The sequence below is a fragment of the Falco naumanni genome, chromosome 11 (genome assembly GCF_017639655.2).
Source record: "Falco naumanni isolate bFalNau1 chromosome 11, bFalNau1.pat, whole genome shotgun sequence".
NCBI lineage: Eukaryota > Metazoa > Chordata > Aves > Falconiformes > Falconidae > Falco > Falco naumanni.
Genome location: NC_054064.1, coordinates 11,376,726 through 11,400,698, shown reverse-complemented (window position 1 = coordinate 11,400,698; position 23,973 = coordinate 11,376,726). Strand labels below are relative to the sequence as shown.

The window sequence follows — 23,973 nt, the reverse complement described above, 5'->3', positions numbered from 1 at the left end:
ATTAAGACAGACTTGAGTCTTAACCCAGGGATTCCTCGAAGCTCGAGAGGTGTATTTGTGTCTGACAGGCTTATTCTTACATCCTGTATGCTATGGCGATCGCCAGTATCAGGGACAGGTTACTGGCTAGATTGACCTTTGCTTTGTTACAGCATGGCTATTCTAGTTCCTTTTAGTTTTATCTGTAAAGTGGATGAATCTGTAAAGAACCTGAATTTATGTCTGTGTTTTCTTTTCTTTTTAAAATAGGTCTGAGGATACGATTATTCAATTTCTCTCTCAAGCTACTAAGCTGTTTCTTATACATAATTCGTGTGCTCCTGGATGATCCTACACAAGGAATTGGATGGTAATGTGTTTGATTTTTTTTCGTTTGTTTTTTGTTTGATTGGTTGGTTTTTTGTGTTGTGGGTTTTTTTTAAAATTATTTTTGCTCTTAAAGCATTGTTTAACTTATAAGAAATGAATTAATGTAATTAATAAATGTTTGATATTCTGTCAACAGGGATTTGATTTTATGTCTTACAGATGTTTTGGAAGAATTATAAAGCTAGTCTTACATAGTGAATGGAAATAAGAACTAAAATAACAATATTCTTTTTTCACTTTACTGCTAAAATAATCCTGACTGCCCAGATACAGTGCGTCAGATACAGTTGTGCAAACTTACATCTTTTGATTGTATTATTACATAGCATTTCTATATATTATGTTTATATTTATAAAAATCACAAATATTTGTTGCCAGTTTATGCAACAATGATTTTAGGATTTTACTTAAATAATTTTACTTTGGATTTTACTTGAATAATTTTACTTAAAACCCCAGATCCCAGAAACAGACAAATAAATGAAACTGAGCTTTCATGGAGATGACATTGATGATCATTTTCTAGTCCTCTGCCTTCTCTAAACACTTAGAAAACAGAAAGGCCAAAAGTATATTCTATGCTCATGATGATCTATGGTGATAATGTGTGATTTTGCACACCTACAGTTGTCAGTGTGGCATTCTATGTGGGTCATTGGGTACTCTGCTCCCCCCCCCCCCCCCCCCCCCCGCCCCCATGTGTTATACAATCAACCAGTTGTAGAAGAAATTATATTGATAATTTATTCAATTGTGTACTTCAGTTGTATTTGCATCCTGGATATATTGCATCTTCTCAATTCCAAATGCTAATAAGCACCACATTTTATTAACTTACTTGGTTTCACTTCATTTGATTCTGTCGGCCTTAAATACTGAAAGAAGCAAAGCACAGATGAAAATGCTAAGCTTAGGGTAATAGAACTAGCACTCCTCACACAATGTTAAACAAAGGACAAAAGTATGAGTTCCAATTTTAATATTTGAAAATCAGTTAAATTTGATAAGAGTAATACTATAAAAAATCTATTACACAGGAGAAATACTACATTTTACAAGAACAGAGTCCAAAGCAAGGTATGGCTTTACTCAGCAATGCATGAGAGAAGGATGTGTGAATTGAAAGTACAGAAGATGCATTTGAGAAAATTTTTGTCAAGATTTATTGTAAGAAATTAGAACATTTGAAAAAGGGCCAGAAAAAAAAATCTTCCTGGAAAAGCGAAAGATGTTTTTTGTCTCTGCATGTATCTGAGAATGTCTCTTCAATGAGAGGAAATGTGCAGGGAGGAAGCGAGCAGTAAAGATTTTGCAAAACCTTTAACAGTGATGGAGAAGAGAAAATCCATCCTTAGAAATTTAGACATAGTAACACAGCAACTCAGGGACTTGAAATTTTACAGCTAATGATAGTTTCTGATACTGTTTTGTTGTAAGAATACTAGTGAGCCCAAATGAGCATATTATACTGCAAGGTTATGTGGGGTACACAGTACAGATTAGAATATCATCACTTCTGCCACAGGTATACTTCAGTACTTTTGTATTCATATGCAAAGATATTTCTGCGTCTTGCAGGCAGCTTAATTCCCCAGATGTTTCCTGACATGTCTGTTCCTTCAATCTAAATGTTGAACAATTCACCAACCAGAATTTGTATTTTCTGTATATACTATTCCCTTATATTGTCTTGTGGTACATTTAAGAGATTCTGTCTCTGTGTAACATTTGTCTGGCTGAGAAGTTTCAGGTAAGTCATTTCTGCATGCTCACCAAGACCCCAGTCTTAGAAGCTATGCCAGACAAATCAGCCCTGTGCCCAAATTGGTACCCTGTTAATGTTAATGCTTTTACCCGTAGCGATCCCAAGGGCTTTATACCTAAACTACTGCCATAATGCGTTCTTACAAATGCACTGTTATGAATTAAAAATAATCCTTTTTAGATACTGTGTCACAGCCTGATGAAAGAAACTACTCAATTTGTTGAGAGCATGGCCACAGAAAACATTATCACCTGGTTGTTTTTAAAGTGACAGTTCTGGGAGGGATGCAAATTTATTTCCTGTTTTTCAGAAATTACTACACAAGTTAGTAACTTACATTTACTCCTTCAGGCACAGTGGGTGTGCAGGGAAGAGCTTAAGACATAAAGCATCCTTATTACTGGACACCATTTAGCACCTGTCCCACTCATAGTTGGTAAAAAATACAGCTATTACTAATCTGTGGTCTGCAAATCCTTTTCTACTGACCTTGTTTGCCAAGGTTAAACAAGGATATTTTTCATTACTTAAAATATATATTCTCACATCCTTATATCACCTTTTGAAGGGAGGATTTGTGCCAGCAATTCAAGGCAAGAGAACATCACATGTACATAGCAGCTATTTTTTTAAATAGATGTCACCAGTTTCTTTCTTGAATTAATGCTGCATGAATCTCCAGCCCTCATCACATACTCAAATGAGGATATAAAGTGTAGTCTGATGCAATCTTCCCTATCTTTCCTGACGCTCTTTCTATCCCAGCCTATCCATGTGATAGGATTTCTGCTGTCTTGATCTTAATATTTATTGTGTGCTTAGTTCAGCTTGTTAAAGAATAATTTCAGCTGTTTTGTTTTTAAATTGAAACATGTTTGAAAAATCTTTAAAAAATATAACCCAATATGCTTCATAATTCTTTATCTGTAGATATGGAATACATACAAACTACTTCCTAGAAGTTAATTTACTTTTTAAAATGTCTATATCCATTGCCTAGGGTTTCAAACTATCACATGCATTTTATAAAACACTTCATAATGTAATTAATATCCCTTTCCTCTCACATGTTTTTATGATCGTGTTCCCATATACATTTGCTAATGAAAATGGACTTTGCACGGATGGCATGACAACTTTCAGTAAGGAGTTAAACCGGAGTTGTTCCAATCAAAACTACACACCTGGAATGATTGACTGGTGAGTTTCTATTTTGAAAAAGCAACCCAAAAGTCCACGTAATGGTGGGAAGGGGAGAAAAACAGAAAGACATATCCATTTCCATCTGGAACGGGGACATTTTAACATATAATAGTGACATTTCCATAACTCTCAAGCAATTACTTCCGTGTTCCTGATTATTCAAAGCTGCCTTTAATATTGTAATTGTTTCTGTGGTTGCATAAGTGAACTGCTGGATTGGATGTTCTTATAAGATCTGAATTCCATCAGTGCTTATACCTTGCTGAAACTCCCCCCCCCCATTTAAAAAACAATTATGACTGCCAATAAATGAGTGGCAGTAAGGTACTGTGCCATTGAGTGTGCCAGATCCCAGTAGTACTGTATCAAGTGCCTATTAATCTTGAATTTAGTAAATCCTAAAACACGAGATTTTTCCAAGATATGACAGCCCCTATGAGTTATGTACTATTTGTGTCATTACACAGAGAGCAAAAACTTCAGGCAAAATAATTGTCAATTTTTTTTCCTACCACAAAATATTATTCCTCTGCATCTCTAGAATCAAAAGCACAACTTGATTTATTCTTTCTAGAATCATAAAGGATGAACTAGCAGCCACTGAAGCCAGGAACAGATTTTGTTGTCACTGGGTGTTGGATTACTCCCATGGGAACTCAATGATTGGCTCTAGATTAGAAATACAAATGTCAATACTCAGTAGATAACTACTGATTTAAAACTTTTATTACTGAGAATTTGTTTAAAAAATAAGGCTGCTCTAATTTCCATTCACTTGTACAAACTTTTTTCCTCTTGATTTTATTCAAAACACTAACTAGATTCTGATTAATTTCATATTTATTTTCTCATTATCTTGAACAGGTCTCCTATTATTTGGGTGAATCGAAGCTTGCCTTTATGGGGATTACAGGTAATATGTAAATGGCCAATTTAACTATTTCCATTTAATAAGTGTAGACAATATTGATGAATAGCATTTTAGCGGTGTTAAAGGGTACTTGGAAAAGTTGGTATTATTAAAGAAGTCTACTTGATGGCCAAGTATAACAAAAGCACAAAGTAAAGATAAGCTGATCTGAGCTAACTGATTTGAATTTATATGACTTCACAATATATTTATAAAGTATTAAAGCTTATAACAAAATACTGTAGAATTAGATACCCTTTTCTCTTAGGATTATCGAGCTCTTTTGAGTCAAGTATTCACTGCTCTAATGATGAGTTTAAATTTCATAATTGCTTATGACTAGCTTTTGACATGCTTCATGGGCTTTCTTGTTAAATACATTAGAAAGCTAAAGTTACTTCATGGTATAGAAGCCTACATGTTCAGAGGAGTATGTCACAAAAGGTGCACTACATCAGTGCTTTTGGGGGTCTTGGAGGTCTTTTGAAGTTAGTGGCTCAATCCACAGTCTCCTGGATCCTGCTCATTTTAAGGAACGCTTTTTTGACTTGTGGACAGTGATGTGGGAATTCTCCTTGTGAAATGCTTTTTTCTAGTACGAATTCCTTAAGCTTCCAGAATGGTTCTACCATTATATTCTTGCACCATGCTTAGCGCAATGCCATTACTGTGGTTTGTACCTCTATGTAATACACAGTTTTACTAAGAGATGAAAAATCTTTCAATCTCTTGTTCAAAGTATGCATAGTTTGAATAAATTTTGACTTAGACATTCAGATTACTGTATTCAGTTTAATTAAATACTGAGAGATTTACTTGCTTATGGTTACAGTCTTTCTCTAGTAAGTTTATTTGATAAACATAGGACTTTATACATATGTGTATGCATGTGTATATATATGCCTGCATTCACAGTAAGGTATATACAATAGCTGCAAGCAAAGGTATATTTTTTTTAAGTATAACCTGAGTTTATGTAAAACAGTAATATTTATTTGGAGAAACTAATATATTTTGGTTACATATTTGAATAATTTTCCAATTCACAGCATCTTTTTTAAAACTAGATAATGATATTGAGAGTGAAAGTAGTGTACTCTTCTGAGTTTTCAGTAGTAGTGAGCATTGGTTTAAAATCAGAAATCCTGAGGCTTGTTTGACTTCAGGCTCCAGCTGAATTTGTGTATCTCCTTGATAGAATATTCCCACAATATACATTAAAATAGAAATATTTGCTATGCAGAGGATTTAAGTAAGTTTTGTGGTTATGTAATATGCATAAAGTTTTAAGTAGATTTTTCACCGTTTTGGTATTTGACTATTTACATATTTTTCAATTACATAGTATGTATACTACATATAATCTTAGTGAAGGCTGGTAAGTTGAGCTCAGTTGCATTTGAATATTAAAATCAATAACGATTAATCTGTATCATTTTTTTGCTGTTTTCAGCTTTCTGAATTGTACACAGTCAGAGAAGTGTTTGTTTTTCCACACATTCGTAATAACCTTTCAGAAAAGTAAAGAACTGACTAACTTCCATTATTTACAGCTTTCTCTTTCTCTGTCTTGTGAAAAGATCTTGGTACCTTTTAGGAACAGACAACTGAAACTTGAGAAACAATCTGGCAGACTATGTATGGAGCTGTCTAAAAACCATGGAAAGGCCATCCTGCAGGCTCTCTGGAGTATTAAACTTGGAAAAGAGCAATGAGACTCAAGTCACAGCCGCTGCTTTAGTCAGAAAAGTAACAATATTTAAGCTTCATGCTGAATGCTGTTAGCTGAGATGGCTTCAGAGGATGTGTGAAAAAGCTGTTTTTTACTGTCTTTTACTTTTCATTGTAATGCTTAATGTCATATATTCTTTAGAAGCCAGTATTAATACTTATATTTTGTCACTTAAGGTTTCTGTGGCTTTAATAAGTCTCTTTGAAACTCTGCTGCTGAGTTATTTAAGCTACAAGGTAAGTAATTCTAGTTACTTTTAGGTGTAAGTCATCAGAAAAAGTAAGTTCAATGTTTCAATGTAAAATTCTTGTGCCTGCACTTATGCCCACACTGATGTACAAGCAGGAAGTTAAGAAAACCACACATGCAGAGGACAGCCTATTGTCACAGGCAGCCCTAGCCATGTTTCCCAAATTTATATGCAAACACTAATATCTAGAGAGTGGAAGTCAGAAATGAAATTTCTGGGTTTTTTTCCGTTGTAATTTGAAAACATTCTCAAATGTGACCTTGATTTTTAGATACTGATTTTTCAAGTGCAGTTTTATATGTCTATCCCTAATGCAATGGACACGATTGTCATTGATGTCAGTGCTGTAGCTCCTCAGTATCTGTAACTCAAGTTTCATGCCTCTAAAACTGCACACCGAAAACTAAGCCAAGATAGTACTTTTTGGGTTTTTTTTTCATTCAATACCTACATACTTGTGTTATCCATCTCTCTGATGCTATTGGAACATCTTTGCAAAATGTCTTGAAATCATCTGGTGTGAATACATTATATTTTTGTTTTTGCATTCTTCTTAAAAAGTTATATTTTCCTAAACTTTTTACTCAGTTTTCTTCATTACATTTTGTTATGTGCTGTTCCAGTGAGTTTTAGGTACTCTACATTTTTAGTATCTTCAGGAGAAAGAAGTGATTTATCAAAGTGAATATGAAAAGACTTGGTTTCTAAAGCTAAAAATATCTTGTAGCAAAATCTTTTTTTTTCCCCCCCAGATTTTTGAATTATTGACATTAAGTAGCTATCAGAGCCACCACTGGAGTTAGAAGTTGTACTTTAGTGTGCTTATCAAGTGATAATGGCATAAATATTTTTCTTAGTGCCCAATAACGCTAAAAGGATTAAAACTATCTACTGTCTAAAAATTACTCTTCTTAATCCTCATAGCATATACTGTTTAGTTGTTGGAGATTACAAATGCAAATCAATTATAGGCAGAAGCAATCCAAAATTAACACATCTAGTGCCAAAACAGCGAAGAGCAATCACAATTTATATTGTTCCTGAGTTTATTGGGCAGCATTTTATGGGCATCCATTATGTTTGTGGTCTGCATCAATTTCAGTGAGTACAGAAGACGAGAGAAATATTGTCAAGTCACCTCCCATGAGCAGTTACTTACTAGCGTGCAATGAGTGTAAAGCTCTACTATCCTGATTTGCTGCATATGCCTGTCACAGAAGTTGAGGTAATTTTATGAGGCTGTCTTTCCACTTCCCATAAAGGAATAAGAGTAATGTAAGAAGAATAATAGTATTCAAATGCACTTTGGCAATCCACCTGATGCAAACACCTCCTTCTCTATGGTCCTGTCCTTGTAGTTACAATCTGGAAATGTCATGATAGAGCCATTTACCCCAGTTTTACAGCAGTCTCAGGAAGCCAAGGTGGCAGTTACTTTGCTCACTGTAAGACATTTCTGCACTGCCAAGATGACCAAGGGAGTCTTGGTTCATGTAAGTCTGTGACAGGTAACTTCTTGCCAACATTTCCAAAGCAAAAGCTTTTCCAAAAGCAATTTAGGCACAAGTCAGAGGATGAGCCAGGAAGAAAACAAGGAAAAGATGATTGTGTTTGCATTTGTGTCCACATTGCTGGGATTTCACAAGTAACCTGTAAAAAGCAAGCAGTCATTTGAGAGAATACTACATGGAATTTACCTTTCCGATATCTGGTGGATGACATCTGAGAAGTGATTCAACGTGCAGAACAGTGAGGGTATAATAGTGTGCCATGCTACTAGGATACAGTTGATTTGCATTTCTTATTGTTTTTATATGGTGAGGAATGCAAAGAATGTAGCACTGTATTACATTGCTGATCACTTGGATCCAAGAATGAGTGGTTCACAGTCTGCATTTTCACAGCTTAACCCATTACATGAGGGTTTGCCCTTGGCCAGATTCTGACAGATATATATGTTAGAACTTTCCATGGCCAAAACTCATCACATAGATCTGGCAGTCCTACTATATCACTGGCACACAGGCAATCGTAGCTACGCTTATCAGTACCGTATGCAAAAAGCAGTTTCGCAGAAGACATGATGCATTTGTATGTAGAAGCCAGAATTTACAGCTGCATACATCAGTAAGTACCTGGAGCACATCTGTACAGGCATTCTGTGTGCACAAGTAAATTATGTGACATTTCTTTTCTATAATGCAGAAAAGAAACCTCTTAGCATTAAAAATGAGGAAGCTGGTAAAAACACAAAAAGGGTCAGTTGGGAAAATCAAATTTTCTTTTGATTTTATTATTCCTACAAACAAAACCTCAGCTTACCGTCTTATAATTTCATTTCTGTTTGCAGGGCTGCTTATCAAATGAAATATTTAAGGTTATTCAAGTATGTCTAACTCCCACCAAGTACAATTACATGGAAGACAATAATCCCTGCCCCATAGGTACAATGGCTTCCAGATGTGAAAAGTTAAAAACAGAAAAAGAGTTTTATATGCTATGACACTTGTATTTAATATTCAGTGGTTATATCAGATGGTTATTTGAACAGGAAAGATTAAGATGCCCTTGCAACTGAAAATATAATGCTGTACTGCACATTTTTTCAATATTGCCATGATATATACTACATTGTTATTGCATCACCTGTAATAGTCTTGATATACAGAATTAGTAAAGCCGTAAGTCACTGAATTTTAAATACCTTCTTTTTTAAATGTATGCGTTTTCATCCCAACATTTAGTCATTCAGTCACTGCTCAGTTGTGGAAAAGAAGTAGTATTATCCCCATCCTGTAGCTAGCAGTAAGCAGATTAAAAAGATCAGTACCACTTTTGTTGAAATATGTGGGAAGGACGCTGATTTAAATGTAAGCAGGTTCAAGTTCCAAAAAGCCTTGAAATGTAAGGAAGTGGTTGTGGCAGAAATACAGAACTTTGGTCTTGTAGTCCTAATTCAAATACTACACGCTAGATTGTCCTCCTTACTTCTTTTTCCAAAACAATAGGGAAAGAGAAAATGTAACGTAAAGATGAAAGAAGATAAATGCAAAGAAAGGACTTGGTATACTAATCTTTCTGTAATTTCACTTCATTCCTCTTCTTAATACTTATTTCTTAATAAGTTAATATCTTGCAGAATTAGAATTAATAAAAGAAATATCCAGACCTTTGTGACTAACATGCAGAGGCTAATGAAACAAAATTAGGAGAAAATGAGCTGGTATTTTTTCTTTGGAAAATAGAACATATTTGCATTCCTCCTCTGTTTTATGTTTTGCCACGAAGTTCTATCAGAAGGATGTACGGAGAGTGCCTCATCATTCATAACAAACATTAGTATAGACTATAATAGGACAGCCACCTGTCCATAGAGTAATCAAAACAGTTGATTTGATGGTAAAATCTTCTGAGCAGGTCATGTCCTTTGGATAAGCAACTCTTACGCTGTATTAGGGCTTTGTCTCTAGTTTTTAGACACTCTTAAGACAATAAACATTAAGGTAAGGAAAGCTTTGGCACCATCAAAAGCTATAGCATTGCAATGCAGGATTTTAAATATTTAGAGTCTTCTAAGAAAAAGAAGTAGAAATAGTTGTAGGTAAAAGAATTTGCCAGCAAGGCAGTCTGCTACTTGTATGAAGAGTCACTGGAAAACGAGAGTTATTAAACAGATAGATTCCTTAGGACAGGAACTTCTTATCTGTGTGTAAGTCTGCATGTAAAAATGAAAGTAAACTAACCTTTGAAGAACAAAAAAGCAGAGGTAAGATGTCTGTGTATGATTCCAAGGTACCTAAAAATGCAATAGTAGAAAACAGGAGCATATTATTCTCTGAGATAAATGCATGTCCTCATTAGCTGAGAGAATGAGTTGACTAGTTAATGCAATTAAAAATCTTCATTTGAGCTATGTTACTAACTAGGTCATAGCAAGGAAGTATATGGTCATATGGAAATAGAGACCTGCTCTAGTGAAAATGCAGGTTTAAAATTACATATTTTTACCTGTGCAGTACATTATGATAAACAGCAGAAAAATAGGCCAGAGTGGCCTGTATTCTATATTCACTTTTGACGTATGTGTTTAAATCTGAGATGAATCGTCTTTCTGAAATTCAGCTAGTGGGAGAGACTCCCTATGTGACATTGGAATATCACAAATATTTCTCATCAGAACTATGCGTAAGCCTACTGTGACATGATGGGTTTTTTTTTCTTTTCATTGAAGGGAAATATCTGGGAACAAATCCTGAGAATACCCTTTCTCCTGGAAATAATTAATGCTGTCCCTTTCATCATCACGGTAATCATATTTGAATTAATACATTTGCACATTGCACTTTCATAGCTGCCCAAATACTTTTAATTTTTATTGAAGTAAATTTGAACCATATATGGATGACAGATTTGTGTCTGTGGGAACAGAAATCTGTCAACAAGAAGAAGAAGATAGTTAGCTACATGAATGAAGTAATAATACAGATCAGTTTCCCCTTCCTCCCCAATAGGGGATAAATAAAACCAAGACCTTCTAAGTCAAACTACAACACAATTAATAAAATAGACTAGCTAGATAAAAAAATCTAAGAATATCTGGTGTCTGCAATGAAAATTGACTGTGCTTATTTTATCAAATTATCTTACATACAGTTAATCACAAAGGAAAAAAAATATTATTTAAAGCCATATCTCACATTAGAAACACGTTAATACTAAGTATTTTTCCCAAGTGTTTCATTGCTGCTTGAATAGAAAAGCTCTATCCTTGAATAGAAAAGCGTTTAACAAATTTGTTAATTTTTCTTTCAGATTTTCTGGCCAGTCCTAAGAAACCTGTTTATTCCTGTATTTTTAAATTGTTGGCTGGCAAAGCATGCTTTAGAGAATATGATTGTAAGTATGAAAAAGGAAATAACTATTTTTGACTTTCTATTTTTTTAGTATGTTGTCTTTAGTAGGATTTTCACCATCCAGATTTAATAGACAGCGAACTAGATGTGTATTTAGATGATACAAATGGTCAAGCATTGCTAAACTTCTTTCTGCATTACAATTACCAAAAATTAAGACATCAAGTGAAATCTCAATTAGTAGAAATTGTTACTGTGCCAACAGGGAAAGCTGGAATAGCTAATTCTTTTGCTGCTCTTCCGTTCATATACAATTGCAGGGAACTCAACTGCTATGCCTTAATTGGTCCTTGCAGCCTGTAATTTGTAAGTTAGATGTAAGCAGACAGACCTTAGAGCAGCTTCCAATAGTATCAGGCTTGTGCAAGGATGAACAAAGAACTAGTTAAATAATCACAGAATCACAGCTGGCTCTTTCACAGACTTCTATATGATCAGCAAATTCTAGAGTGGTTTTGAATGACTGCATTTTATTAAGGCACTATATAATTCTTCTATAGAATCATCTCATGCCTTATTAATTGAAAACAAAATATAACACCTATTTTCCATTAATTTAGAATGATCTTCACAGAGCCATCCAGCGCACACAGTCTGCAATGTTTAACCAGGTCCTCATTTTAATATCTACCTTACTGTGTCTTATCTTCACTTGGTAAGTGGCCAACCCCCCGTTGTTTTTATTATATATTGGCTTTTCTTCCTTTACTACATGGTGATAAAACAGGCGTTGTGGAAATCATGCATTGAAATTATAAAGAGTAATGTACTTGAAATGAAAGTGTTAACTAGTACCTGGTACTACTGGGGTCCTGACACACTGGGTTTGGAAACAGAACTGCATGCATGGGAAAGGGAATCATTCTCAGCCTAAGGAAGGAAGTACAGATGATGAAAAAACACGGGAGAAAGGAGGAAATTTACATGCACACCAAGAAAGCAATCTCAGCAGAAAAGTCACTCAGATTCGAAGAGTACTAAGGTCACCTTCCTCTGACTGATAGGCCAGACAGAGAAAAATATGCAAGATCTCAGCCTTATTGCTCTGGTGACCAAGTCAGGTTCACAAAGGGACTTTGGGGACAGCTGTTAATAATCTAGATTCCAGAAAATATAGGTTTTATTTATCTAGGCTACAGAAAGTAGTGGATAGTAGATTAAATGCATTACTCTGAGTAACTTTTTTTGCTGCAAAACCTGGAAAACTTAAAATTTGTGGGAGTTTGGGAAACATTAAGGAAAAAATTTTGAGGGCATTAAATGTAAACATACTTGGTTAATGGAATCCATGAGCTACATGCTACTGGAGGCTAGGAAAAGATCCACAGGAAACACCACCTGATTGCTCCGTTTTTGTTGTATGCCTTAGGGATCTGCTGTTGACCAGGGCTGGAGACAGATAAAGTAGACTACATGAGTCTTTGGTCTCTGGTAGTATGGAGTACGGTCATGCTTATGTCTGTATAAATGCACAGTGGTTGTAATGTAACTTGGTAGCTTACTTAATATACAGAATTTTCTGAGCAGTAGTGTCTGAGAAGTGAGTTATCGTGTCTGGGAGAGAAAAAAAAAATAGAGGAAGAATGTGTGTGTTACAAGAGAGTGCAGAAAAGGGCAGTGAAGAGAGATGCTGCTGTGTGGAAAGGCTGAACCACCTCTATGCATGTGGCCAGACAGGCTGCCTTTGGGTCAGCACACTCGTAAAGTTTGGTCCGTCATTTTGAAGACACTGTGATTTTCTGTTACTTTATTTCTCTAGCTTGTTTTTCTGATAGCCACTGTTACATGCTGCCAAATGTTTTTGGTAATAAACAAATAATGGCTTTTTCCAGTCTTGTCCCTTTGGGTCCTTTATTCAAGAGGAGTTGTTTGTTCTAGCTAGTGGCTAACCAAATGGTCTGATTTTACTCTTTGTCTTATGGCCTCACAACTGCATAATGACAAATGCTGCAAGTTCTAAACAATAACGAATTTACCTGGGATTAAATTTGGTATTATGGCCCTTTGAGAGGAAATTTTATATGAATAAGGACTACAATACTTGAACCAGAATGCATAACGTTCTATCGCTGTAGCATTTGGACATTTTTAATTGGGTCTAATTTTGCTTTTAATTTTTTTTACAATAAAAAGTGCTCTGTGGTAAATACGCCTTACCTTTTTTCACTAACCTACTTCAATATTTTACTGAACTGCTGCAAAAAAGCTGTATCTAGTTCTCACTGAAGTAAGCTAGTTAACAAGATTGTTTCCTAAGAACTCACTGTGATGATCCCTGATTGAGTGAGGCATAGAAGCTGCAGCTGAACAGAAAGAACATCATGCTCACCACCAGGCATTTTGATAACTGACAGTAAACACGCAGAAAATGGCAAGCTCACCTACAGTAATTATGTCTGGTCTCAACAGCCACAGATACCAGCTCGTATTAAATACTGACCTAACATTGACCCTTCTAGACTGCAAAATAAGCTAAATAGGGTGAAAACACCCTGTAATGCAATAACTAAGGAAATCAAGGAGTTTTGGAATTATAAAAACAGTTGTTCAAGCATCTGCAGCTTGCCTAAGCCAGAGTTCTGTTCAGGCAATTGTTACTATTGCTTACATGAACACACATAGTAGCATTTTTACAGTTTTTTACCCAGCTATGTATGATTTTATATTACAGAGTATATGTTTAAAAAAATCTAAAAATTTCTCTATAAACAGTCAAAATTCTTAGCTTAATCTTTTTTATTATGTTGTGTGTATGGGGAATTTGAGACAGTGTTTTCATTTTAAGAGACATCATTTAGAGCTTACATGAGTTTCTTCGTGCTGAAAGAGGAGCAAAGTCCATTTCCAGAATCTGTCCACTTAAGGATGGCTTTCACCAGGTTGATCTTTCGCATTTTCTGCAACAGCAAGGAGTAACCAAGTGCATTCCCCCCAAATACGTACGGGAGCCAGCACTAGACTTATCCATACATGTAATGGAGCACAACACAAAAAAATTCTGAGCTAGCACTGGTCTGGTTTCATAATTATGTGTTGGTTACATTTAGAGATACTACCTTGGTCAGTGAAGTACCATAGCTTCAGTAATGTAAAATTAATAAGCCGAGATCAGTAGCTTGAATACAGTGCTTACACTTTCAAAGCACTTTCCCATTAGAGATATTCAGTACCATGGGGACACGCTCCTGGTGTGCTTTTGGCACCACTGATAACTGCCCTCACTGTGTCCCCCTCTGACCAACGACTTTCAGTCACTGTGTGGATTAAATTGTAAGACCACAGCCCCTCTTAGTTGTGGTTGACAGGCTTGCTTTTACCATCTGCTTCAATAGAAACATTGGCTTCTCAGCACTTCTAAAGTCAATATAATTTTACAACATAGGGTCCTTTTCAAAACCATGCTTTTTTGTCAGATACATAGAAAGGGTTGGCATGTAGCTTCATATGGGCATTACACCATTTTATAAGAAGTCCAAGATGGTATGAAGGACAGAAAGACTGTTCTTTCTACTTCCATTTTTTATTGGTTCAGTTAGATTGGTGCACTGAGAAAGTGCTTTCTTGCTGGTTCGAGACCGAAACCTTTTGTAAGACTTTTGATGGTCATTGCTGTGAGAAGGTGTAAAATAAATAAATGCTGAAACATACCTACTTTCCAGTGATTAGTTCGTATCTAGAAGATATGCTCCTTAATCAACTTTTCAGAATTTTAGGTATATTTTGAACGTATTTAAAAGTAGTTTTTTGCTGAGGTGTGAAAGAGATTCTTTCTTTACTTCCATGTACGACAACAGAAACCTGTAGTTCTGCATGGAGTACAAAACAGCTGGATATGTACAAGCATATTGGAGCTGACATGTCTCCACTGAAATTTCTGAAAGTACAGTTTTGCTGCAGAATGTATATTGTAGGATCTTTTCTGAAAGTTTGTGTGTTTATAGAGTAAGAGGGTATTTATATCAGAAGACACTTATGTCTGATCTTTGTATGGGTGCCAGTTCAGTGAGTAGGAATGTGCATCTGACATCTATCTGTCTAGCCAGAGCTTAAATTACGCTCTCTCAAATGTGGAAGAACTGTTTAGTCTCAGTCACTCAGAAGTGCCTCAGCACAGACAGGATCCTGGGGAAGAACCTGGCTGGACCTCCTGGTCTCTCCTGATGGTTTACAACGGAGGGAGAAAATTTGGTATTTCTAAGCCTAGTACATTTCTACTTCTACTTGTTCTTCTAATGTGTAGCCAACGGCATTGCATTTGTTACTATTTGACTGGTGGTCTTTCTCAACAGAAGTTTTCTTTAAAGATCAGTTTGAGGGATCTATCTTATGCATCATAGCTGCTATAAAATGGTGTATTATAGAAAACTGTTAAAAAAATTATAAATGCATATAAAGGAGCTCCTCAACTTTCCTTCTGTCTGCATATAATAAGTATTTTCAGAATAACTTCTACCATAGCAAGCAGAAAATCCACATAAAATTTATTAAATTCTGCCTCATGCATCATCAGCAAACCTGTCAGTTACATTTCCACAACAGAATGTTACAAGTGGTGGTTACACCTGTAGATGCATTACAACTTAAGGCTTATAACTCAGGTGCAAGCTTTCAGATGAAAAGTTGAAAAAAATAAATTATCTAATGTTTACAGCTAATTGGCTGATCTCACAGTTCTTAGAGATCATTATTCAAGCTGTTCTTTGCACTCAATATAGTGGGAAAAGGCTCCTTCTGTATTTTTGTATATAGTTCAACGTTATTACAGAATAAACAGTAATCATACAATAAATTTTTTTTGTCTATTCCACTCCTTGATTTTTGATGATAATTGTGTATGGATCTGGGAGTAGAACTCATATGCAGAACAATAAATTCATAAGACCAACTCCGTGTATCTGTAGTTTACAGATTATATACCAGGATATTTTTTTCTCTTTTCTTCTGATTTCAAAGACAGATTAAGCTATCCAATAATTTTTCCTTCTTTAAATACCTCAGAGGCCTCCTAACCAGAGCAATTGTATATATACTGAAAGATGTATACAGACTGTTCAGCAATCTCTGTTGATAGAGTTTTAGTGAAAGTTACAGACCTAGTCAAAGTATATGTTGTGTCATTTAGCTAATGGATGTTTGCACTTGTTTGTCAAATGGAATACTAATTATTTCTGTAAACTGTACAAGAAGAAAAATGGCACTGAATGACTATTTCAGGCATCTTTCTGTGACACAGTGAATCATCTATTAAGACTTATTTTGCTTTTTAAATCAGTGTTACTCATATATCACCAGTGTAGCTTGTGAAAAAGGTGGCTACAAACTGAGATGGACGTTTATTTTTTTCATACTGGAGACTAAGAAACCTGCACAGACTTTGCTTGTGTCTTCTTTGAAAGCTCACTGAGGTCAGTCTTAACATTTTTTACCCTTCGGTGCTTTCAACATCAGAAAATTAGGAATTTTCCATACACTGATTTACAGAATAAACATAGTATGCCAGTACTGTAGCCTCAATGTCAATTACACAATCAAAATTCTCATCTGGAGGGAACAGCGTAAGTTCCTTGTAAGGATGAAAACAAATCCAGACAACAGTCTAGTCCAAACAAGACAAACTAATACCTTCAGATCTGGAACACTTAGGTTACGGAAAAAACCCAACCAAACAAAAAAGGATCAATCCACATAAGGTTAGTTAAAATAAGTCGTCTCAGTACTCTGGTTCCCTTTATTATCAATAAGTAGAGGCAGACACCTTAGAGGGTAATGCAGATGCGAAGGGAACTTAATCACCACACGGAGGTCTGTGCTTCTCCGCCCTTCTGTGTTGATTATATCAGGAGCCTACAATGGCAGTTCTCCAAGAAAGATGCCTAGCATTAAGTAGGATGAACTTGAGGAGTGTTGGTGGATTACATAATGTAGAATAAAATGTGTTTTTTGGGTCTACAGTTCTTTCTGTAATGTTATGTTTTGTTCTACAGCACTCTCAGTGCTCGGGCCCAGTCTCAGTTTGATTTAAAGAGATTTTCTGCATTCAAAAAGAGCACAAAAATAAACTGTAGTTCTGTAGTTTAGTTTGATAAGATCCAATTATTCTGAAGTGGTAAAAGCACACGAAGTCTCAGGCTCTAATGGACTAAACAAGAGTTGCAAAACTTAAATCCCAGAATATGATAGAACATTAATTGAAAGCTCTTAAGTAACTGTAAATAATACAAAATAAATTATTCAATTTTTTTAAAAAAATCCCACAAGGTATTAAAATAATAGTGCTTGTGCTTTTCTTTCTTTGAAATAAAGCAAATCTGTCAGGAACTTGCTTGTTTCAAACAAGGGATCTCTGTATTTTCTGTTTTGAAATATTCCTATACAGTGCTCTTCAAACATAAACAAATCTAGAAGTAGGCCAGGTAGAATATGTAGTACCTTGTAAATCCATTGTTTTCAGCTTCCACCTTACTCTTGTCCTACTTCTCGATTGCTGGGATGGAGGCAGCGTGTAAGGGTAGTTTTCCTGTGGGTCAGTACCCTTAGAACTGAAGTCTGCTTCGGGCAGTACCTTAACTCTTCCTTACGTGATGAAACAATGAAAAGGCTGTGCAGCCTCCACAACGTCAATAACAAAGCATTTCTTAAAATACCCATTTGTCATTTGCAAACAAATAATCTGTCAATTCGATTAGACTTTATCTGAAGTATCGCTTTCTGGGAAAAGCTGTGTGCATCACCTCAAGGACAACATTTTCATCAGCTTTTGGAGGAGAAAAACACTGTACAGTATATTTCTTGGGTATAGAAATTTCTGAGGTGGCTTTGCTAAAATCTGCTGTATGGGAAGCATGTGAAAACAGAGGCTTGCCACAAATAGTTGTCAATCTAGATTATTTATGTTAAACACAAATTCAGATAAAATTCTTGCTGTTTCTAATGGAATACGGACTTACGGGTTGGGCCACGCCTTTTTTACCTTTGCTAGCACTGGGGACCATTTGCTTACATCTGTATTACTAGTGCTTAAGGGCCAAAGCCTTTGAGAAGGCGCGATGAGAATGAAAAATTACAATGAGAAAATGCAATAAAACCCCAAACTCGTTTATTGGATTAATGCTTTTGCACATTTTTAGGCAACTGTTGTATTGTGACAACACAAAAATATTACCATGTATAAATTTATTTTCTTTCTTTCCCCTTTAGTGGATACCATGGTAATTGTTATAACACATTTGTAAAAATATTTTTACGTGTGTAAGTTCAAGAGTTCAGATCTTAAAAAAGCATATGGGTGATTAGAGCTGTTAAGAGTGCTGCTTAAAGAGGACATGGACTTAGGCAACTGAAAAATTGGTTAGTTGTTTGTGAGAGGCAGAAGTGTTTATTGTAGGGAGAGCAGAAGTAGTGAAGCCCAATCAGAAGTCTTTTTGGCTACCCATCAAACATGGTTTCTATGGAAACCTAGGTAATTATACAGTGATTTTCATGCTATTTTAGTTATGAATTTGGTAGTGACATAATATTTCCTTTGTTAATCTTTTTAGATGTTTATCCATATTTCTAAAATAATTAGGTCAGCATCTTTCCCATGCGACAAGCGGGGAATTCTTTGTGTAACTGATGTAATGGAACATTTGAAACTAGACACTGACACCGGTGAAATTAACAATAATTCCAATAGTCTATTTATTGTGGTCTGTGGAAGAAAGTCAAAGGTTAGCGAGTTCAATCTAAATTATCTTCTGGCTGTGACAGATACATTTGTAGTCATCTTGTCGTCTTCTGAAAATAAAAAATAATCAGAAAGACACAATGGTAGCTCAGAAAGCTACACTTCATAAAACCTCTATAAAATGGAGTGTCAACATCGTATTATTTATAAACAAATCCTTCTATTTTTTAAATAGGAATCTAAATATTAAATTAAGGATGTAAACAATATGATTGAGAGATTTCTGTTGTTTTATTGCACCCTGGAAGATGAGTCGGAGCTTCAGGTACTTGTAATATTTTCAAGTTACAATCAAAGCTGTGCTGATTTTCTAGCACAGGTTGTGGATCATTTATTAACCTGAAAATCGTTAGTTCCAGACTAAATTTAAGATAAAGGTGGGCAAAGTTAAAGTTGAATAAATTTGAAAGACAACATAAATTTATCTACATTTTCTGTTCTCTATTGTTGTACCACACAATATTTTAATATTTTGTATGAGTAAATCACCCGTCAGCAATTAATGCAATGGAAATGTCACAGTCTAGTAGTGTGTTCTTTAAATCAGTCTTATTAATTGATACTAGGAAGAATTTTCAGCACGGCTTGCAAGACTTTTACTCTTGGTGGGAGTTAGACATTTAATTACTTGCCATTCTGAAAGTTCCAGCCTCTATCTTGTGAATCATTTGTGATCAGTCTCTTCTAATAATCTTTTCTGCTATGTGAAGGTACTGAAAATTCAGTCATCAGAATATGCATTTTTAAGTAACGTGTAAAAATAGATGCAAAACCAAACTCCTGCCCAATAAGGAGATAAAATGTCTCTCAAGTTCTTTCCCAGTATTTTCCCTGTAAGTTTCACATGATGTAAAAATGTGTCTCAGATAACAAATGCTGCTAATATTCAGAATAATCTTGACAAGTTTTCTTTGAAGATGCACTGAGAATATTTGGGATACAAATTATTTTACACAAAATATTATGCATTCTGAATATGCCATTGGGCGAAGAATTTTTTGACCTTTATTATCATATCTTGTAAAACACTAATAATATTTCCAGATACCATGACAAGTAAAGGTTGTTCTGGAAGTAAAGGCCAATTGCCGTTATGAAAAGAGAAAAAAGGTAAATTATTTTGAGTCATATAGCACTTGGACTGTTAGAAATACAATGCTAAAAGACTACATCTCCATAGCATCTTTTCATTGGGAATTATATTTTGAATTCTGTGGGAGATAAATAAAATCAAGCTGCTACCACTATTAGCTAATTATGGCTTGCCAGCATGTGTAAAGCAACACATAAAATTCCTCAAAGTTAATCTAAATGCAATCTTGTCCTTGTTCATCTGCAAGAGCATACCACAAGATAGAGTGACTTTAAGGAATATGTAAAGTTTTAGTAAAATTAACAATTAAATTAGTAAAGCCTGCTTTAATTTTCTGTGTCGCACTGGTGTACATAAGGACAGAACTAGGGCCACAAAATATAATTCTGTAATTGTCATGTGAACCCCATGATGTAATAAAGGGCGATTTATTGAAAATCTGGAAGTGATTATCCAAATAGCATGAACAAATAAGATGTCAAAGAGACATAGAATGCCATATTTCATTACAAAATCATCAATTACCATATTTTAATGCGTGCAATATGCGTTTGAGATATGTCTGTCTTCAAAAGTATCAGTACTTGAAAAAGATCCAAAGAAAAAATGCAGTCAGAGAAAAGGTTTTGGGGTTTGAGACAAAGGGAACTATGGAGGTAAACGCAGCAGGCATGCAAAGGGATGCAAATTAGGATGTGGGTTCTCTAGTAAGCTTTCCATTGGTTTATAAACATACATGCACACATACACCTGCTGCTGAATCACAGGCTTGTAAGTAGATACCTTGTGTGAAAATGTAGATGTTACATATGCCAAATATGCATGTTACTTTCAGAACAGAGGTGACAAGAATAACTTTGCTAAAATAAAATGCTAGAATAAAAGTTGATCTGGAATACAACCAGAATCTTCAGGCTGTGAAATACTGTATCATCATATGGGTAAAAGAAATCTTAGGTTTTGCTTTGGTTTTGCAAGGACTTCAATAAAAGCAGGTATTCTCCTTAAAGGGGCAATTTGTTATATAGAGTAAGTATTAAAAACCTCTGTCTTCCATCTCCTTTATTACATGAAGGCATTGTATTTGCACTTTGCAGTAAAAACAAAATCCCGATAGTTGCATGCTGTCTTTCAGAATGTTATATCATTTTAGGCAGTAGCAAATAGAATGCCATGTGTAACAACAGATGACTAATTATGTTGAAGATGCTACTTCACCATTTAAAATTCAATGCCTGGCAGCAAACCATCATTACTCACAATTCCTGGCTCAGAAATGAGGTTGTCGTTAGCATCCAGACATTTAAAAAAAAATAAAAATCTTTCATTGACTGATTCATGAGGCTGACAAACTGTTTATTTTACTTTACTAAAATTTGGTGTTTATGGTGATTTACACTAACAAATTTAACTGTATTATTAGATGTCATCAGTTACTCTGGTTCTCTGATGAGCAGTAACTCATTATGGTGATTTGTGATCAATATAATTCTTTAGTGATTTCTTCACTTATATTGTCCATTTCATATTTCAACTGTATTTTAAGGGTGTGAAGTTTAGCAAAGTTAGAATTTCTCATATCAGAAAGTACAGTTTAAAAAGATAGTGATACAACTTTGGGCATACTAACAGAAGCTGGCACCAGCTACCAGAAATTAGTCACTTACACTCTGTTTGTATTAGGCATATCTTTATGGAATATTGAAGGGACATCTCAGAGGCTTTGGCAGAACTAGGGATGTGATATGAGGTGATCTAAAAGAAGACAGATGCTAGTGCATTTACAATGGATTTTAAAAGTCAAAAATTCTCATTTTTCTCTTCTGTATACTAGGTATTCCATTAGAAGTTGCTGTAATGTTTAGGCAGATGTTTTTTAAAGAGGTGAAGATGAGAGGTGTAGGCAGACATCCAACATAATATCATGTTTGGGTGAAAAACAAATACATGTAAAATTTAAATGTCCATGGATTCCTTGAATTCACCTGTGTGTGATATTTTTTGCATTTGCAATAGATGGAAAAAAGCAAGCAAAACATGCCAGGGATGTCATGTACCAGAGTCACTTACTGAGCTTAAGTAAAGGAAGTGAAGAATAAAAAGTATGGTTCATTACAAAAATGTTACTTGTAAACTCAATCTCTGAAAATTTCTCCTGGACTTCAACAAAAGTCTTTACCATAACATACAAGTCTGTCAATCATGTGACCTAGTCACAAAAATTAAATGTCAGCTTGATGTCAAGGAGTGTTAAAAGTTTAATCTCTAAATGGTATCTTATCTCCAATAAATTTGTATTTCTAGCACTGTTAACAGATACTGCTTTCCATTCCCCCTCTCCCCCACAAAGTAGAAGTCTGTAAATAAAGACCCTTTTGGGTGTAATCCAAATAAACAGCACTCTGATTAATGAGTTCTGTACTTTGGCAATTAAAACCTTCTCCTAAAAAAAGTTAAAAATACTAGTTTATATTGAGTTTTGTTACCTCTCAACCTCATTAAAATATCTAACTGTATATTTGTAAAGAAACTCAAATGTAAGCTTAAAGTTGGATGTATGCTCCCATTCTTTGCAAAAACATAGTTATGTTTTTTCTGTTTGTGGAAGTGGCACATTTCTGCAATATAGATGAAAAATTATATATACTGTGCATTATAGTGGAAGTGCCTGAGTCACAGAATAAGGAAGAAAAATAATTGGTATTCATTTAGTAAACAATTAAGTACAAACCGTGGGTTGACTTTGCAGACTGAAAATTTAACAAGAGGTGTGAAATCAAATTGTTGGTTCCTTTGGGCACAGAATACCATACGTGATTCTACAGCAAAGCAGTATGTTTACTAATATATTACAAAAGGATTACGAAATCATGTGAGGGATGAGGCTATTTAAAGGTATCCAATACATTACTGTCTCCTATAATTGCATGCATTCTACTGCTTTGCTTAACTCCACAGTGTAAGAACAAAACACTTCATGGCCTTCCAATAAACTTTTGAATTACCTTTTCATATTTTCACAACATCTATTATTACTGGCCTACATTTATGATGAACCTTACTCAACTGCTGAGAACAAGCACAGGTACTTAATTTGCTTTTCAATTTAGAGTGTGTTAATATCAACAAATTAAATACAGTCCTCTGTTTTGCAAGTTTTTTATCATCAGTGATAAGCCGTGGAAACAGTCATGAAAGTATTTTATGCAAAGAAGTTAAAAATAAAATCATTGATGAGAAGGTAGAGCTTCATGTGAGCATGTATGTACATTTACTAGAATTAGATAAATACGGCAGAAAGAACGATTGTGGGTCATGTTTCAGCTGTGCTCCTTTACTCGATCTCTTTTTGTTCATTTGCTAAAACTAAAAAAGAAAAAAAATGCAGAAAATAAAGATTCAGGCAACTTCAAAGTGAACATGAAATACTTCATCTTGAATAGTCAGAGTGGAAGTCTAATTTTAAGGTCTGTAGTGAGCATGTTCTAAGTATAAAATCTTCCTGAATGTTCTCCATGGACTAAGCAATCGTATGCCAGACAAAACATAGCAGAGACTGAACTATATAGTGTGCTGTCAGTCACGGTGATCTTCTTCTTCCTCCCCTGCCGTCATCTTTCCAGTATTATGATCAGTAATCCTGTATTATTTTGCTGGCTACTTGAATTGGCTCCCCTCTTCACTTACACGTATGCTTGCTGGTTTTTGGTCATCCTGATACAACCCGTGCTCTTCCTTTAAATCGTGAGTATAATCAAGCACACTCCGTTGAGAATACATGTAGCATTAGAGAGGATACTTCAAGGTCAGGAACTGCAGGCTTGTTTACGACAAAAATGTTTGTAATGAGACTGCAGTGTACTTAGGCTAGGAGGGACACGGAGCTGATTCACCCGGCATCAGAGAAAGTCTGTTCTTGCACCACAAGTAAGCTACGCACAGAGTTATTACTACAGGTTCTTTTAATGCAGACAGAGTGTTTCAGGGGAGAATCCTTCCATACTGGTTTTG

General features: G+C 35.1%; 1 protein-coding gene across 1 annotated transcript in view; it reads left to right on the top strand.

Moving 5' to 3' along the window:
- The window catches only part of KCNT2 (potassium sodium-activated channel subfamily T member 2), a 149,447-nt gene that overhangs the window by 42,661 nt on the left and 82,813 nt on the right, over window positions 1–23,973 (top strand). The window contains 7 exon segments of the mRNA XM_040611123.1: window positions 250–349; window positions 3,279–3,335; window positions 4,203–4,251; window positions 6,157–6,216; window positions 10,462–10,536; window positions 11,043–11,126; window positions 11,704–11,798. Coding sequence (XP_040467057.1) covers window positions 250–349; window positions 3,279–3,335; window positions 4,203–4,251; window positions 6,157–6,216; window positions 10,462–10,536; window positions 11,043–11,126; window positions 11,704–11,798 — 520 coding nt within the window.